This window comes from Pollachius pollachius, assembly GCF_949987615.1.
Source record: "Pollachius pollachius genome assembly, chromosome: 11".
In the NCBI taxonomy this organism is placed as follows: domain Eukaryota; kingdom Metazoa; phylum Chordata; class Actinopteri; order Gadiformes; family Gadidae; genus Pollachius; species Pollachius pollachius.
The window spans coordinates 11138023-11156810 of NC_136944.1; the positions used below are offsets into that span (position 1 = coordinate 11138023).

Genomic DNA, 18788 nt, shown 5'->3' on the forward strand with positions numbered 1-18788 from the left:
ATTGGTTACAAACACTGCTGTTTATTCTAGAATTGTTCTTGTTTATGTGATTCCTAAAAAAAAACTTTAAACATTTTGAGTGAGATCTGAATGTGCCATATTCTACTAGTATTTTACAAAACAAGGTGCTAGGTTATCTATAACTGTGTCTTTGTGTCTGCTCTGTTTCTATCAAGTGTGGACCTCTCAACTTAATTTCTGTGTAGTGGGTTATTATACCAAGGCGGTTTCCTCTTCATCAACATAGTCATATATTTGAGTCCCTACATGGCGGATTAACCAAAATATACAGTTATAATTATATTAACTCTTGTGTGTCATTCAGTGTTTAGGTATAATCTGAGATCAATCAATATTGATTGATTCTTTCAGAGTTGGTGGTGGGGTGGGTAGTTAGGTGGTCCATGTTTGCAATGTGTTGAAAGTGGAGAATCTCTACCACTGAAACCAGATGTGCATGTAGAGACATGTATAGAAATACAGCATTTTAGTAGGTCTGTTACCGATGGAGGTTGAACACACCATCACCCCCGCTTCACTTTTGTCATACGTGCCCATAAAGGACACAGCATAATCTGTTTGTTAGCAAGTCTGGAGTTTGACAGAGATAGCATTCTCAAAAGACTGCGATGAGAGAGGTTCTGCTGGCTCTGAATCCCCCAGCACCCTGAGAAAGATCAGAGCTTCCGGGCCAACATGATAAAAAATGAATGTTTGTGTGTCCTAAAAAAAAGGAGTGTTTAAGGTAGAAAAGAAAGGGTATCTATTTGTGTTTGGATTTGCCCTTTGGATGCTAGTTGAGTGAAAAATAAAAAAAGTGTTCTTGTGATGTTACGAGTTTCTATTGGTTATTTAATTAGTTAATAGTTAATTATGTGCCCACTCATAGCAAATCCAATATTTTTGACCTTGTGGCCAATAGATAAAAGGTTATTTTGTCTGCTTGTTACCTCCATGTACCCATAAAAAGAAGAAACAGCGATATATGCATATATCTTCAGACTAACCATCATTAATTTTGTCCTCTCCATTTTGTTCAACAATTTTCAATGCACATTTGTGGCAGAAACACTTATTTTTTGGTTTTCCTACTGTTTCAAATAAGCTCAATTAGGGAAAGGAAACTTTCTAAATTACATTTTAAAGGGGTCATACAGATATGAATATCCAGGAGGCTTAAGAAAAAATAGATCCTTGGTAAACTTTATTATTTTATATGCCATGCATACGGAAATTGGAAGATACAATTCAAATAAACGTAATGCTGTTCTGTACAATATCACCTGATCATAACTTCATGCACTCAAAATCCTCATTTCATATGCAGTTAAATAATCGTCTTAATCGTCTTAATAAATGGATTCTGTTAAAGTGATCAATTGTTAATATCAAAGAAAAATTATTTACATTCTAACTAATTGCGCCTTATTATTAAGAATTATTCAGAAGATAAATATTCTTATTGACAAAGATAATGGCTAAACTGGACCACAGAAATTAGTCGAATGTAAAACCGTAAAGATGATGAATGTGGTGCAACAATGCAGACCACCACTACCTGCAAAATAATGTATATCAAAAGTTATTTTCTTTCCGAATTGTCTTCAAAATATCATGGCTTTACTTGATAAGTGAATACCACATATGCCTGTATATGATTGTTTTTGGAAAACTAAATTATATAGGAACATGTGATTTTGTTTATAATGTGCTTTGGTTTTAACCTTTTACTTTTTTATGGTGTTTACCTTTTGTATTCTTGTAAGATTGCTCACAGTAGGCTAGTATTTTTGATTTGCATATATAACATGTTTCTACTATAAATAAAATATAAAAACTGGTATGCATAATTTCCACTTTACAAGATTGCATTTAAACATTTCATGTGAATTATGTATCAAAAGAAAGAAAGAAAGAAAGAAAGAAAGAAAGAAAGAAAGAAAGAAAGAAAAAAAGAAAGAAATGAAAGAAACAACAAAGAAATTAAGAAAGGTTAAAGTAGTTTAATTCCTCATTCATCGAAAAAATGATGTTACACGGTCAATTACGTAACCATGACATTAATGTCAATGGATGGATTTTGTGGTTGTATTGAAAAGTCGTAAAATCCCTTGACTATGGTCACGCTAATTTAATTCCACCACACGAGATTGAATCAATGCCATCTCACAATGAGCTATGAGCTAACTTATTCCAACCATCTCTTCATCAAACTAATAAATTGTTCAGAAAGATCTTACTAAGCTGTTCTTATCTGTCCTCCAAACAGATTATGTTGTTATGTGTCCTTCTTTCTCCTCCTGAATACAATCAATCCATGGTTAATGTTAAGTCCATAGTAGCTTTCCAGTGGACCACAGATAGCAAATGTTGTTCTTTCCAAAATTCACTCTCAGCCGATCAGCATGGCACAGCGGACTCGGCCTGTGCATGCACATATTCAGATTTATTTTTATTTTTAACTTAAAGCCTATAACCACATAAGTGGGAAGGTATTTGTTTTTCTTTCGATTTCCCTGACAATTTTGTTTTTCCTGTGGATACCATAGTGTAAGGCATCTTCTTTCTGCTAGGCAGGCCAGGTGACTGTATAGTCAGACCAGGCGACTAGAGTCAGACCAGGTGACTGAAAAGTTAGACCAGGTGACGGTAGAGTAAGACCAGGGGACTTTCAATTTCTCTGATAATTTATTTTCCTGTGGATACGCTCTGAATCAAACCATCAAACCCTTGGACCACATCCAACGTCGGTTCACCCTGTCAGACACCAACCAGAGCTAAGTACCAGAACCGAAGACCGAATTGAGAACATTTTTAATTTTCTTGTGTTATATGCCATCATGTTATCTGTTATGCCTGTTTTCACTCCCTACTATCCGTAGGAGCCATCCCACAACCTGAACAACTCAAGGATAATGCTGGCCATGGACAGTGAAGTATAAACTGGTTTGTTAACAAAAATAGTTACCATCTTAACCTCTATAGTCATCACACTTATGATTGTGGGGTTATGCTGCATGCCTTTACTTTGGGGATCTGTTATGAGAACTGTTGGTGTTATTCAGCTGCTTGTCAGGTATGAAGCTCCTCTGGTTTTGTAACATTCACAGGACCCGATAGACCCAGAGAGTACGACGGAGGAGGACCGGCTGTGGCGACCCGTTCTGCCTACTGCTGAGGGGTTGACACTGTAACCGTGGAGCATTCCCTTGTGGAAGATTACACGCAGAGGTGAAGAAGAACAACCTCAAGAAGCATAGAGGCCGAGGCGCCACACACAGACCCAGCATCTTCCCCGGTGGAGCAGCAGTAGGACTGGAACATCCCCACAAGAATTGAATCATGGACACAAAGATTGAGAGAGGACAAGTGCCTGTCGGATGAGACAAAACAGAAACACATCGGCTGATGTTTCTGAACAAAGAATTTGCACCTGGAAAGACCTGTTCCATGTTTTTTGAATATTATGATGTTGAGTGTAATGTTTCTAATTTTTGTGTTTTATAAAAGTGCAATAAATGGAGGATAGGGTAACCGAAGGGTCATCTAGATCGTAAAATGGTAATACAGGTGGGCTAAGGGATGTGTGGGACTTAATAAGCCCCAAAGGGGGGATATATGGTAGAAAATAATGAAGGTTTAAAAGGATATTTGCCAAATATTGCAATATATTAGTGGAGAGAAATGTACCAGCAGGGGGGGAGGGGCAGGCTCCAGACCTTTTCCCATTGCTATTCAACAGCTCACACACTCAGACAGACATCCCTCTGTAGTCAATGACATCATTCTATCTCTCAGTTCACTTAGATACAAGTATAAGTAAGGTTAACTTTAAGTGTAAATTATACAAGAATATAAGGTAAATATATTTACAATGGAGCCAAATGTTAAACACTATTGATATTTCCTGGCCTTCCTGTGTTATACAAATGCCTGCAATTGTTTGACCCAACGACGCCTCATGTAAATGGCCTCTTAGAGAAACATCTGTTACCCCCTATGGGTTCTCGTCTGTGGCTTTAGAATGTATATTCTGTAGGCTTCAAGTTAGAGTTAAGTTAACTAATCCATACCCCGGTTAAAATAGGACACTACCAGCTATAGGATTATGACTGTATATGCCACAGACAAATATGGGGACGGGGGAGGGCCCATAGATTTTATAAGCTCTGTGATTGGTCTAGGAAATCACAGAGCTGTAGTTACCTCAGAGATCCCAGGCCGAATGGGCCAGTTCTTCGCAAACCAACTCAGGTGATTTTGTTACTCTCTGCGGTGACAATAAAGCCTTGATCATTCAACCCTAGTCCTTCTCGACTCTCGTAATTGAGGGTTTTATCCACGACAATCGCTGGCTTGTTGTTCTTCATTGTCTTTATACTTTTATTGTACAAACAAATATATATATATATATATATATATATGTATATATTTTAGAAGGTCAGAGTGCCGCAGTGCTAACAACTAGATATATGCTTCCCCAATTGGTTAGTCTCACGCCTTTTTGCCCTCTATTGAATACAAGACGTTGGTATGTTCTGCAATGATGTATTATTCACAAATGTATAAAGTAAAAGTCATGCAACTGTAAACTTTCCAATGTTTCATCAAGGTAGAAGATGCATACCTGAACTGTCATATGATAATACAAATTGCCCAGCCCTGCTGGTCATAAAAGCAGGGTTGGGCAATTTGTATTATCATGTTAGTCATGAGATTGGGTCGACACAAAATGGCTTGTGTATCACAATATTCATGAACATATTTGGTTAAACTGAAGTCACAATAGCCAATAATGAATTCCTATTGGTCAGCTCTTTGAAATAGCAAATAACCATCTCTATTTAGTTGGGAGTACAGCTCATACTGTTAGATTTCAATGCCTGCAAAAATCTCGAACAGACGCAAGGACATTGCCAGGCAAGTTTAAATGTCTAAGCTGGCTGGTTTCGTTACGGTAAAGCTGAATTTTATCCATACATCAATATTTTATTCGTCCTGCTTTATTCTCTTCTCTGTCTCTCAGGTGTTCCTGATTCGGGGGTGGAGCTACTACTACTACTGCCGCTACTTAAAGCGTGACCTGTGTTCCCCCACGCCCCTCACTTTTAGCAGCTCCTGGCCGCTGGCCTGTCGTTCAGTTGTCTGTTATTAGTTAGAGGGTCTGGGAATTGTAGGTTAGGAGGAGGAAGTCCTGGCTTCAACGGCCCAATGCACGGCTGGCCCAGGCTTCCTCCACCCTTTTGTTTTTTTAAACAATCCTTCAGTTGTTTGAGTTCGGGATAAGTAATGAAGTGGAATTATTATTTAATCTGTAATGCTGGTTCGGTGTGTTTTTCATGTTACTGACCGCTGAACCATGAGTCAAGTTATAAAGGGTGGCAGTAACACCCTCATAAAAATGGCTGCAGGCTAACAAGAGCTAAATGAATTCATCTTGAGTAATGCTGCCTGTCATTAGCCGAAAAAAAAGAATTCAGCGAAATCCCTCGGAAGGCTTTGCAATCTATCCGGCTAGATTTTTAAAGGTGCTGCATTTGTACATAAATATATAGATATATTTTGAAAGCCAATGTCTTTCTGAACAGCAGACTGCATTCACATTTTATAGTGAGACACACACACACACACACACAAATCTCAAGGGATGTTTTTATGATTACATATCTCTCTCTCTCTCTCGCTCTCTCTCTCTCTCTCTCTCTCTCTCTCTCTCTCTCTCTCTCTTCCGTCTTCCTTTTGGAAACTTCCAGAAGGATACATCCACCTTGACACATATCCATGAGTTATTTTGACATTCACACTAATGGATATGATCCTATCCATCTTTACAATAAGGCAGACTATCATGTTAGCATGTTATCTATCCACAATAGCAAACTATAGCTAAATGCACTGACCTAGACTGCTTATATTATGATTATTCTTATTCTTATATCAACAGTCTTCAACAACAAAGCACTAATTATTAATCTCCATAGTTCTGGTTTATCATCCTATAACTCTTCTCACACACACACACACTCACGCACGCACGCACGCACGCACGCACGCACGCACGCACGCACACACACACACACACACACACACACACACACATTGTTCTCATGTAACCACTTGGTGTGTTCAAAGTGTGTGAGAGTTGTCAGGGGGGCATAAATTGGGCCAGAGCCCTGCCTAAATTGGGGCGCAGTCGTTTATAAAAAGACTTATTTTACAGGGAAAGGTTGATGGTGCCTTTGAGACTTAAATACATGATTTCACCACCTTTCCTAATCTTACCATATATTGTGTATCCACAGAGAGTTTATATTTCTGTATTTTATGAGATTAGATAAAACATTAATTTATTGAATTTAATTTGATAGTTCGAGGCCATTTTCAATTCTGGATAAAGGGGTTGCAACCGGCTGATTGGCTGAGAAATAAGTGAGTTTATTCAAAATCCCAAGAATCCTATTTGGCAAACAGAAGCCACACAAAAACTAAAAGTGGATCTGACTGAATAAATTGGAAATTCAATGAGTGATCGTCAGCATAGGAGTAGAGCATCCTGTTTAGTTTTGTATGAGCATATGTTATCTGTGTTTATATGTTACATGTTTTTGTCATAGAGTGATTGAATTGATTAAAAAACGTATAATTGCGGACACCTGGTCAAGCACATGGACTTTAGCGCACGGTGTGGAAATAGACTAGAATCACTTCTAGACGAAGACGCCGTCTTGTGTCCTCTGTTCTACTGTACCAAAGGCACTGAGAGAGAGAGAGAGAGAGAGAGAGAGAGAGAGAGAGAGAGAGAGAGAGAGAGAGAGAGAGAGAGAGATGAAACTAGGGCACTATTTTCTGGCCTATTTTCTCTTGCCACCAACCCCACTAGACACATCGCAGAGATAGAAAGAGAAAGAAAGAGCAGAGAACAGGAGGACAGGACCGAGTTGGAGGAGAGAGAGGAAACGACAGAAACAAGAGTGAAGAAGTAGAGGAAGGAGACGTGAGGTAGTGCTTTTGGGACAAACAACTGGACTTCTGTACATCACGGCCCTGCACCCTGGACGGTGAGAAGTCATTTCTAAAGACTACGAGAACACTTACCTACACACACACACACACACACACACACACACACACACACACACACACACACACACACACACACACACACACACAGTCACACACACACACCTCTTAAACACACAGAAAATCACGTACCTCGAGCATTTGACCTTTTCACCCCAACAAAAACCCACAAAAACCCACAGGCACATACACACACACACACACAAACACATAAACACTCCTAAACTTCAATCACATGGAGAAGGAACAAACACACGCATCCCCCACAAACATTTAAATACACACCTTCACACTTATACAACAAGATCACACACGCCACCATGTTTGAGGAGCAGGTGACCAGGGTGAAGATCACATCCCTGCTGACTGTGGTGGGCATGGGGTCCATGCTGGCAGCCGTATCCACAGACCACTGGGCAGTGCTGAGCCCGCGGGTGGAGAAGCTCAACACCACCTGCCAGGCTGCCTACTTCGGCCTCTGGAGGCTCTGCAAAAAGACCATCTTCATGGTGGAGGAGGACCCTGAGTGGAAGGGCTGCGGCCCCATCAGTCTACCCGGAGGTAGGGAACCATCCCAATTACATTAGGACGTCAGCTGTGAATTCAGATACAGAAGCTTAGACATGATACATAGGAATATATATGATTCAATAAGATACATAAGGAGGATATAAGGATATATTTATTTTTTATATCGTTTTTATATTATGAATATTTTAATATTGTCTGGTTATACCTGAACCACACTTCCATTTTGGTGGAAGTTGATTTTCAATGGTCAGATACAGATTTTTTATTATAATGATAATTTAATAAAAGCTACATGGTCTACTTATATTTATATATATAATATATATATTTTAATATTTAATTCATTAAATATTAAACCAATGCATTTCAATCGGGAGATTTTCTTTTCGACTTCAGAAGGGGGGGCGGGCTGAGCAGTGCACGCTCTAGCTATGGATAGGTAACAACAAACCGATTTATCCGATTTTTACAGCAGACCCACTCAAAAACTGAAGCTAACCTTGTCCCTTAAAGGGGACATATTATGAAAACAACACTTTTCCTGGGATTTGGGGTGTTGTTTTGGGTCTTTGGTGCTCCCACACGCATACAAACTTTGAAAAAAGTCTGTACATGATTTTTTGAGTGACATATGCATTTCTGAAAGTACCCCGCCTACAGTTACCAAACGAGCGAGGAAGGGGGCACATTTGAATATTACCTTCCACTTCCCCTACCTCATCCAATCAGAGCATAGCTAAGATTTTGTGGACTAGCGGACGAGCGCTGGGCGGAGATGTTCGTGCATTCGAGAAGGAGGGATATTCCATACAAAAATAGATGTCTAGTTTGTCAGTTTGCCATGTGACTGCCTGGCAGGGAGTCCTGCTGCCGGACTGCCGCTGAAGCTCTGGTTGTAGTCCAGCAGCTCCGGCGGGGGAGCTTCGGCGGCAGTCCGGCAGCTCCGGCAGGGGGAGCTCGGCGGCAGTCCGGCAGCTCAGCTCCGGGAGTACAATCCCTTTCTCCTCCATGTCGTGGTTCAATATGGACTTCATAGAGTCAAGGCCAAAGTTCCTTTCCGCAGTGTGTTCGTGTGTTTGTGTTTGTGTGGACACAAGCGCATCCGCCGTGTTGATAAACAAATAACCCCCCTGAACGAAGATAAACCGAGTGAGCGTGCCGTTCACAGACACCAGAATGAACGAGTTCACAGTAACGTTCATCAGGCAGTAATACAGTACGTTCAGTTCACGTTCGCCCAAAATGTGAACTAGTTCATGAACTATCGTTCAATGAACGCGTTCAGGCACAACACTGCTTATAAGCACTAGGATACTAACTGCCCGGCTCTTGGCCATAACAAATAGGGGGACACACCAAGGTTTAAATGCAAAAGTAATCATAATTTATTGATAAACAAAAGGTAACCAAAAATAATGGTTTGTTTGACAAACCATTATTACCATTGAAGAAATCACAGAACCAGAAGTTATTGATATCATAACAGCGTTGAACAACTCTAAAGCCAAGGATATTTATGGACTCGATGCTAACTTGATAAAATCACATAAGGAGGCTTTAGCTCCCCCAATCATGCACTTTGTTAATTTATCTATAAAAAATGAAATTGTCCCTAAGGCATGGAAATTGGCCTCAGTCACCCCAGTATTTAAATCTGGGGATAAATCTGACATGAATAACTATAGACCAATCAGCATTCTACCTATTACTTCCAAAATAATTGAAAAATGGATCACTAAACAAATCATTGAATTCCTCAGCAATAGTGAAACACCTTTACATCCCATGCAGTTTGGGTTTTGGCCACGCCACTCAACCGAGACTGCATTGGCCATGTTCATGGAAAAAATCAAATGTCAGCTAGATAGAAATAGATGCGTTGGTGCCATATTCCTAGATTTAAAGAGAGCTTTTGACACCGTCAATCACAAGGTGCTGCTATCTAAATTGTCCCGTTTCAATTTTCCTGCTCAAACTATTAATTGGTTTCACTCATACCTGTGGTGGTGGGCAGGGCCAGTTCTGCTTACATGGGTTGTCCACTAGGATTCCCCCAAGGGTCCATACTGGGGCCCATTTTATTTTCATTATATATTAATGATTCACCGGAATACATTTTAGAAACTGTGGGTATGGATTGGGAAACCGTGCGCACAGATTCATACATCTTTTTATTTTCTATCATGTGACTCTCAAGGGTATCTTTTCCACGATTTGTTCAGGGAATCGATCTTGCATGTGCATTTAAATGCATTTAAACACAGGTGTTTAAAATGCAACAGTTCTTGATGACAGAGATACGTATGTTGGTAGGGAGCAGAGCGGGAGGGGATGTATTTTGGGTTCTTTAGTTTTTCTTTCTTTCTTTCTTTTTTACCAACCAACCATCCAACTCTGGAACTCACAGCACCTTACCTACAGCCTCTTAAAGGAGCAGGCAGAGGTCAGGCATCTCACTCAAGATGTCTACATGTAGACTCTGGACATCAGGGATCAAACACAGTACATTTCAGCTGGGAGTCAAATGCCATAGCCCCTATATCTGCCCCTCCTTCTCACGTGTCCCTTCCTCTACAAGGCAGCTCCCACAAATGGCGGCACTGTATTTGATGGCAGATCATTATTCATACCCCAAGTCCATTCTGTGGTTCGAGCCACAGAATAAGCAAATTCATGTTAATGAAGTCATTGCTATCCAAGCACTGATATATCATTTAGATAACCCAATAGGTTTTTACAGCACATGGCTGGATCAAGATATTTTTTGTTTGGGAGTACTTTTATAAAAAAAAAATCCAACTTTTGAAAAGAAAGTTACGCAATGAATTTTTCCTATGAACACAGTTTAAGGACACACACACACACGCAGACATACAAAAAGATTTTCTGCCCTGTGTTTTCTGTCTGACAACAGATTGCAGGCATCCCATTCAAACTGACCCTGTATGTGTGGGGAGTATTCAAATGATCACAGTCTTCTTCAACCCTTGTTTCCCTTGACACCTACCTTTTTAAACATCACCACAACTGCCAACCTTTTGACCCATCCCAATAAGAAGCCAAGATGGCGATAATCACATTATGATCATCTGCTGTACGACTGATGGTCAGATGGCCACTATTCTGGCTTGTTTATCCTTAAGAATGAAAAGAGGAGGTTGTTTGAGTGGTGAATGGATTAAAGCAGAAATAGGTGAGAGACATGGTAGGAGCGGCTTAAGAAATAGAGAGAGAAGGAACACAGAGCGAAGGGAAGGTACTGTTGAATGTGTTAAAAGAGAAAGGGATGAAAATAGGAGGAATTTGGTGGATTTCAACAGGCATAAAGCAGTGGTTTTAATTAATGAGACAGCTGTTACAACCTTGGACGAGTCTCGCCATTAGCCACACACGCAAGGTTCATCAAACAAAGCCACAAACCCCTCTCTTTTTGTCTCGCAGAGTCACCCAAACATTTTAGCACTGAGATGTGAGAACCCAAATCATTTCTAAACGTTATAAATTCAAATTATTATCTAGCCGATATGGTTCTACGTTAGAAATGTTTGCTTGTCACTGTATTATTTACGAGATGATATTAATAAAGAGAGCTACATAAATACATTATATTTGTTTTTATCACCAACATCATCATCCTCATCATCATCAGTATTAGTATTCTCCATAACCTGCTAAATGTATCTGAATATCTGATCCCTGTAAGTTGCTTTTGAGAAGAGCTGAAAAATACAAAATGACTATGTAGCAAATGCTCAAAATCATCAGCATAATAATCATCATCTCTGATTTTTCAAGTGCAGTTAATGGCTAGGCAGCTTTCTAGAGTCTAGATGGTTTAATCTTCCTTCACCCATGTTTGTGCCACACCTTCTTCCTCCCAGGATATAACTTGTGTTGCTTAATACTTTTAAATGTTTATATTTTTTCTTAAATCTAACTATGTCATTAAGGAAGTTACATGTTGGAATAAAAACATGAGAGTAAATAAATCAATACAATAAATGGGGACAAAAGCAATGGTTATATTGTTCTATATTAATAAATTCCACTAGCGTTTTTTGATTCATCTAAGTATTATTCCCAAGAGTAGACCATACATACAGAAATATACCAATCTGAAGAATATCTAAAACCAACTCTAATGCTAAACAGCAATTGCAATAATTATTATCTCACGCACACGCATACACAAACACATACACACACCCTCTGCATTTACATCAGCAAATTGATAAAACCAGTAAAGACCAGCGGCAGCCTGTTGCTAGGTTACCTCTTTGGTGATTCTCATCCCGGGTATCAAACAGCTCCGCTTTAAACACACACACACGCTTGCACACTTACAGACAAAAACACACACACACACACACACACACATTCACTCAGACACACTAACACACATACATACATAGATTGACATATGCACATGCATACACAAACATGTGCTTGCACACACACGCACACATACTGTACACACCCATAGAGACACACGTGGACTCACAGAGATACCTGTATAGAAAGAGAAGGAACCAATGGTTGGAGGAGGAGAAGGAGGAGGAGATAACTGACCCCCTCAATCTTCTATTCCTACTCTACTTCTGTCAATTCCTCGCTGTCTTCTAGTTGACAGCAAGAAATACCAAAGTCTTTTAGGATATGACTGCACAAAGTTTATTTCAAAGATTAAGTAAATTGAATGACTGTAGAAAAATAAAAAAAGAGCAATCCAACAACACTACGTTTAGTAGAGGAAACCCCCCTTAATGTCGGGTGTGGCTTGAAACTGCTTATATAAGGATAAGGAGAGGTCAGAGATGGTTCGATTCTTAAAATGCTTGCGTTACTTTAATTTCACAATGGAGTAAATCCACAAACCATTGTTAATGTTGGATTCTTATTTTTAATTAGAGCATTCATGTTGTATAAATATATATTATAATTCCTCATAGCAGATCTAGCTAGCCTGTCAATGGTAATGTTCAGCTAATGTTCTCTATTTTCCCCCAGAAAACTGTCTCTAGCATGTAACACAGTGATGCTGGTGGCTGGTTGAGTTAACAGCGCTGCTGGCTGTATGGTAGCAAAGAGACACCTGCCTTTTACACTCACTGGCAGTATCACTGTTTCACCCTCTCCCCCTGTCTCTACTGGCTCTCCCCCTCTCTCTCTCCGTATCTCTCCACCTCTCTCCCTTTTCTGTGATTATTTCCCCCTGACTTACAACCCTTATAGACAAAAACTGTTCATACTTCAAGCACTTCACATCGGGGGAAGAGGCAGAACTATTTGAAGTGAAGACCCAGAAAGGTAAGACTGCCTTCTACCCCCCCCCCCCACCTGTCTTCTCTGTTCAAACTCATCCAGAGAACATGCCTTGGTGGTCAAAACCTCCAATAGGCTGCTTTAGAGTTACATTGTCTCACACACACATACACACACACACACACACACACACACACACACACACACACACACAGTCAAACAATAACATAGACAATGATTGCCATCCCCACGTTCTCTATTCATTCCATATATTCTGATCTCCAATCACGGAGTCCCTTCCCTCTATATACTTCAGCCAGCGACACTTGTGGACACACAAACACACAAATGCACGCATGCAGACACACACACACAATTATTTGTTATGTATATATATAATATTATATATATTATTATTTATCCAGCATGAACCCACAGTTTGCTGAATATTAATGAGAAAGCAATCAGTGGTATTCTGAATGGCAGTTTGAATCTCAGGGGAATCCAATTGACTGACAATGTTTAATTATTAGACTATGACTTTGAGTGGCAGGGAGAAGGCCCCTCTCGTATCTGAACTGGCACTGCTACTGCCCGTTAATAAACACCCAATCAATAACTAGAAATCAATGAATGAAGTGTTGTGTTGTGGTTCGTTCTACTGCGGCTGCTCCAAGGGATCATTTACTTTAAATTGATCTGGTAAATCAATTCAGTATACCTCGAAACCTGGAAAGATTTAGTTTCTTCATTAAGGTTTCTTCACTGTCTTTTCTCACCTTCCTCTTCTCCTCTCTTCCCCCACCCTCTCACAATGTTTTCTCTCCGATCCATTGTCTTTCCAACATCTCCTTCTATCGCCTCTCTTCCCTCTCCTTGTCTTTCCATCCTTTCCGTCTGTCTCCTCTCTCTTCCCTCTACTTGTCTCTCCATAATCTCCCTCAGAGTACAACATCTCTGCGGCTGCCATCGCTATCTTCAGCCTGGTGTTCATGACACTGGGCACCCTGTGTGTCATCTTTTCCTTCGGCAAGGGCAGAGACTACCTGCTGAGACCTGCCGGAATGTTCTTTGCATTTGCAGGTCAGCCCATTGCAAGATAGGTGTAGGATTAACTGGTGTGGTTTGCAGAGTAATAGATGAAAGAGGTATAATTCATGTTTTCCTTGCATACAAAAATCTGTTGTATGGGTATAAACTACTAGGGAACCACATTGTGATCCATGTATTTCTACAGTGGTAGGGCGTTTATTTGAAACCTTTGTAGGCACTTATTTACACTTTTCTAGTGCTTGCCGAGTTTGTGTTGGCCAATTCTGCACTGGCCGATCCCTGCCTCAAGCAAAATGATTGGTCGAAACAATATATGAAACGGAAATAAAGTGAAACGACAAAGTTGCATATGTGAGACTTACATGCCACTGACCTGCCTTACTGGTTATCTGTGTGTTGCCCCAGGCCTCTGCATCATCATCTCAGTGGAAGTGATGCGGCAGTCTGTGAAACGCATGATCGACAGCGACGAGACAATCTGGTTTGAGTACTACTACTCCTGGTCGTTTGCCTGCGCCTGCGCCTCCTTCACCCTGCTCATCCTCAGCGGCGTGGCGCTGCTCCTTATTTCCATGCCGCACATGCCGCGTAACCCCTGGGAGACATGCATGGACGCGGAGCCGGACACTCTGGACTAGACAGCTAGGCTCTAGGCGGCTAGGACCCGCGGGGAAGAAAGGACCGGGACTGGAAAAGGATCGATACAAATTGAAATGAGCGGTTGAGTTTTGTCCCTTTAGGTGTATTTGTTTATCAACCTAATTTAAATCATCTTTTTACCCTATAAAACGACAGCGTTTTATTGAATAACGTTGGATCAAAACAAATTGTTTTGTTGCTTTAGGTGTGAGGTGGAGGGGCATTAGACAGACAGGGCGTAACAACGATTTTTGTGTTTTTGTGTCAATTTTGGGGGATAATCTGCATATCACAGGTTGTAGGCCAACCTAATTCTATTGATCTGTAAACCCAGTTTAACCAAGTCAGAGTTGTACAGTACAGTTAGTCTACACACCTAAAAATAACTAAATTCTAATTATAGCACATTTTGAGTTCTGCATGATTCAGCCTAACGCAGTATCTTATAAAAGTAAACACCATTATTTTTTACTTGAAAAGTTTTATCAAACTTTCTTTAGAAAGATTTCAGGTTAAGAAAGTGTTTTTTTTATTGTTACCTGTTAACATACATGTATATTAATGTACAATATTCTAGAATCTAGACCATAATAATAGTATGTTAAAATTAAATCAAATACCCTTTAGAAGCTATTTTATATCAGTAGTATGTATAGAATAGGTACATAATGACAAGAGCTTTATAGTATTTTGCAGGATGCTAAAAAGATTTGTAGTAAAAGTGTTACAGCTTTATTCCATCTTATAATTCTTTTTTAAGATAACTTTTAATTATTTACACTATTTAAAAGCTGGTTTAACGATATCGATTTCGAGATTACTCTTTTTAAGTGAAATGAAGGTTGGAAAATAGAACTGAGTTTTAATGCAAATTGCATCATCTTTCTATATATATGATGCAAAATAAATATTATATATAATAAAAAAAACTGTTAGGCGCATGTTCTTGAATGCATTATTTCCCTTTCAGCAGCAACACAATGGAGAGTGATTGCTTTTCCCTCTGTTGAACATTTATCATATGTTGAGCTCTTCTACAACCTCCTTCTTCCCACTGCCTTAGTTAATGTATAAGGTATCTTACTGTATAGGGGAGAGTGGGGTAATATGAGCTGGGTAAGTTGACCCACCCCTGTATTAAGGCAACTGTACACATTTGTTGTAATTTGACAATCAATTCAGGAAGCACCCATAATTTATATCTGGCTGTGATGGAGAGAAGCGCATGGTAAACTTGCAAGCATGTTTTTTTCACAATAAACTGTTATTTGCTTGTGTGTTTTTGAGATAAAAACTGCTATGTCAAAGCAAATTGATCCACACGTAAAAATATATGTAATACATGTTGGTGATTTGCCATTGTATAAAACCATGGGAAAAGTTTAGCCAAAGACTAGCCTGAATTGTTAAACTAGGTAGTTTTTTCCAAAATCGTGGCTGTGGGGCAAAGTGACCCACATGCTGTGGGTTAAGTTGGGCCAGTCATTCAACTTACCCAACCATGATGCACTGAAGTTAAATTAGGTATCTAAAGTATAAAGTATAAAGTCTAAAGTATTATTATTACAATGCTACAATGTAGTATTATTGATTTGGTTATTCACATTTTAAACATTTTAGAAAATCTAGAAATGCTCTCTCTCTCAAGAAAGAGAGAGAAAGGAGATGGAGAGAGTAGCCACTGATGTCAAGGGTGAAAATCCATCAGAGATTCAAAGTGGCAAAAAATATATATATTGACAGGTTTAATATTGTTTAAAGTTACCTTAAGCAAATATAAGACTATCTGGAAAAGGAAAATGCATTCAACTTGAAAAAGTAAATTGCAATTTACCCCCAGATGGCTCAACTTACCCCTACGCTAAGTTGAGACACAACACCACTTTTATTTGAGAATTGTTGTCATATTTTCACAGCCCTATGTCATAGATGCTTTGTTATCATTTGTATTGACAGAGGACATCCTAAAATAATAGTAGATGTTCTCATTTTACTTCTGTCTTATTTTTCCTTGCCTAGAGGACAACATGAGTAAAAATTGGCTCATCTTACCCCACTCTCCCCTATGTACCTTAAACGTATAACCTTTAACAACATGCATTGATATAGGAGTTGATCTCCACTCTAAAGTGAGATTACTGGGCAAACACACAGCTGAACTTAACCGCTCAGATTCTTCTGTGGCCCACTGTAATTTAGTCCTCAATAATCACAAGACTCCATGCATCTAACCAGCTGAGCCTAAGCAAATTGCAGAGGACCAGAGTGTGTACCAATGCGCGCAAACACACACACACACACACACACGCACACACACACACACACACACACACATACACACACACACACACACAAACACACACACACAAACACAGCTCAAATAGAAAGCTGCACTGTAAGCAGTTATTAAGTCTTTTTATGTTTCTGCTCTGCAGCTGAACGGCTTTGGCCGGACCTAAAATGAATTGCATTATATTGATAAAACCACAGTGAAATTATGTTTTCTTTGGTAAATTGTCTGAGTAGATCATTTATAATTTATAATTGTTTTGATGTCAATGAATATATATATATGTGGGTGTGTTGTAGTCTCGAAAGTTGAGGGCACTTTATATAATACATTTCGGGGGCATTTTTGCCTTTTTGGCATGCCTGCGTGTGCACGTGCGTGTGTGTGTGTGTTAGAGAGAGAGAGATAGAGGCCGATAGAGATAGAGACTCAATGAGAGAGACAGAGGGACTGGTTGAGAGAGTGAGAGAGAGAGAGAGAGAGAGAGAGAGTGTGTGTGTGTGTGTGTGTGTGTGTGTGTGTGTGTGTGTGTGTGTGTGTGTGTGTGTGTGTTCCCTCTCTCACTCTATCTCAGCTAGTCTCTCTTTTGCTCTCTTCCTATCTCTCTCCCACTCCCTCTATTTCGCCTGAAGGCAGGAGTAAGGAGGTGGGCTACAGAGTCACAGTTTCAACGTGTCAGGTCATGCATACTATACACACATATGAACAACCGGCAAGTCTGGTTACTGTGGGTAACAAGAGAAGTTGCTGAGACAAAACGCACTACCCAAGTTTTATCATCTTGATTTTCAATTCCCTAATTACAGATCAATGGCTCACCTTTCTGAACGAGCCGACAGTTACCATGGTTACATCAAGAGAGGGTCGGGGAGAGAGAAAGAGACATCAACACAGGGTTATCGAAGAACAGTCGCGTTTGTTTGGAGCACTTGAGCTCATTCGATCCAAGTTTTGTTTTTTGCAATGTCAACAAACAAATGTTGATGTCATAAAAATGTTATTATGGTTTAAGTCCAGTCGAGGCACATCCTGTTGACACCGGCCAACTACTCGGGAGGCGGGCCTTAAAGCGACATGATACAAAACAGAATGTTTTTGAATGATGCTGAAAGTCAGAGAAAAAAAAAGCATAATATCAGCCCTTTAATTCTCCACACACCATTTGCATAGTATATTGCTCCCTCTAGTGGACATATACTTCGCAAATCGTGTCTGTATATTCAACTTATTTCCCAACAATTGGTTAAAAGTTGTTCATTTTTATTATGCGAGTTTGTCTGTATTCTGGTATTACTCGAACGATGTAAAAGTAATTAATAAATCATGAAAAGGTCAGAAGGCCATTTATGTAATGCTGCAACACAATGAGATATTTAGCTATTTCGAATTTCACTACCTCTAATCCCACAGTTATAAAATGTAGGTTCTTATTTCAGAATCAAACATTAAAGGCGTAGCCTATCATATGAGCTTTTACCATTGTAGGCCTACTGAACCATGTATTTTCTATAAATAAAGTGCATATTTTCTATAAAGATGGCTAACCTTTGCTGACCTTCGGGCGCGTGATCTTTCCTGCTGCCACTGAGCAGATCACCTCTGACATCTAGCGTTGGAAAAGCCATACTGCATGTTAGAGTCCATTGTTTACCTCCGCCGCTCACCGTGTCTGTTCACCAAAACAATATGAAAGACAACCATGAACAATACAAACGTGATTCATTGAATTATGATGTCATGCTAATATATTTTAGTAAAACGGCGCATTTCCTGCAATGAGGGAACATGCCTTCCACATAACGCGACTTCAGAACCATGGTCAGCGACCTTGTTTAGCAACGCAACCCAGTTTCACACACTTGGATGTCAAAAAAGCGAAATCGTTTTTGGTGACGAGTAGGCCTAGCTTCCTACCATAAAGAGACAAACGACC

At 39.7% G+C, this 18788-nt stretch overlaps 1 protein-coding gene across 1 annotated transcript; it reads left to right on the top strand.

Annotated features, from left to right (window-relative positions):
* Positions 1-7400: 7400 nt before the first annotated feature.
* cacng1b (calcium channel, voltage-dependent, gamma subunit 1b) lies at positions 7401-14564 on the top strand (the record flags this gene model as incomplete). Its single annotated transcript, XM_079746628.1, has 4 exons — positions 7401-7641; positions 12844-12918; positions 13819-13956; positions 14332-14564. 4 exons carry the CDS (start codon positions 7401-7403, stop codon positions 14562-14564), a joined length of 687 nt encoding a protein of 228 aa, XP_079602754.1.
* Positions 14565-18788: the final 4224 nt, after the last annotated feature.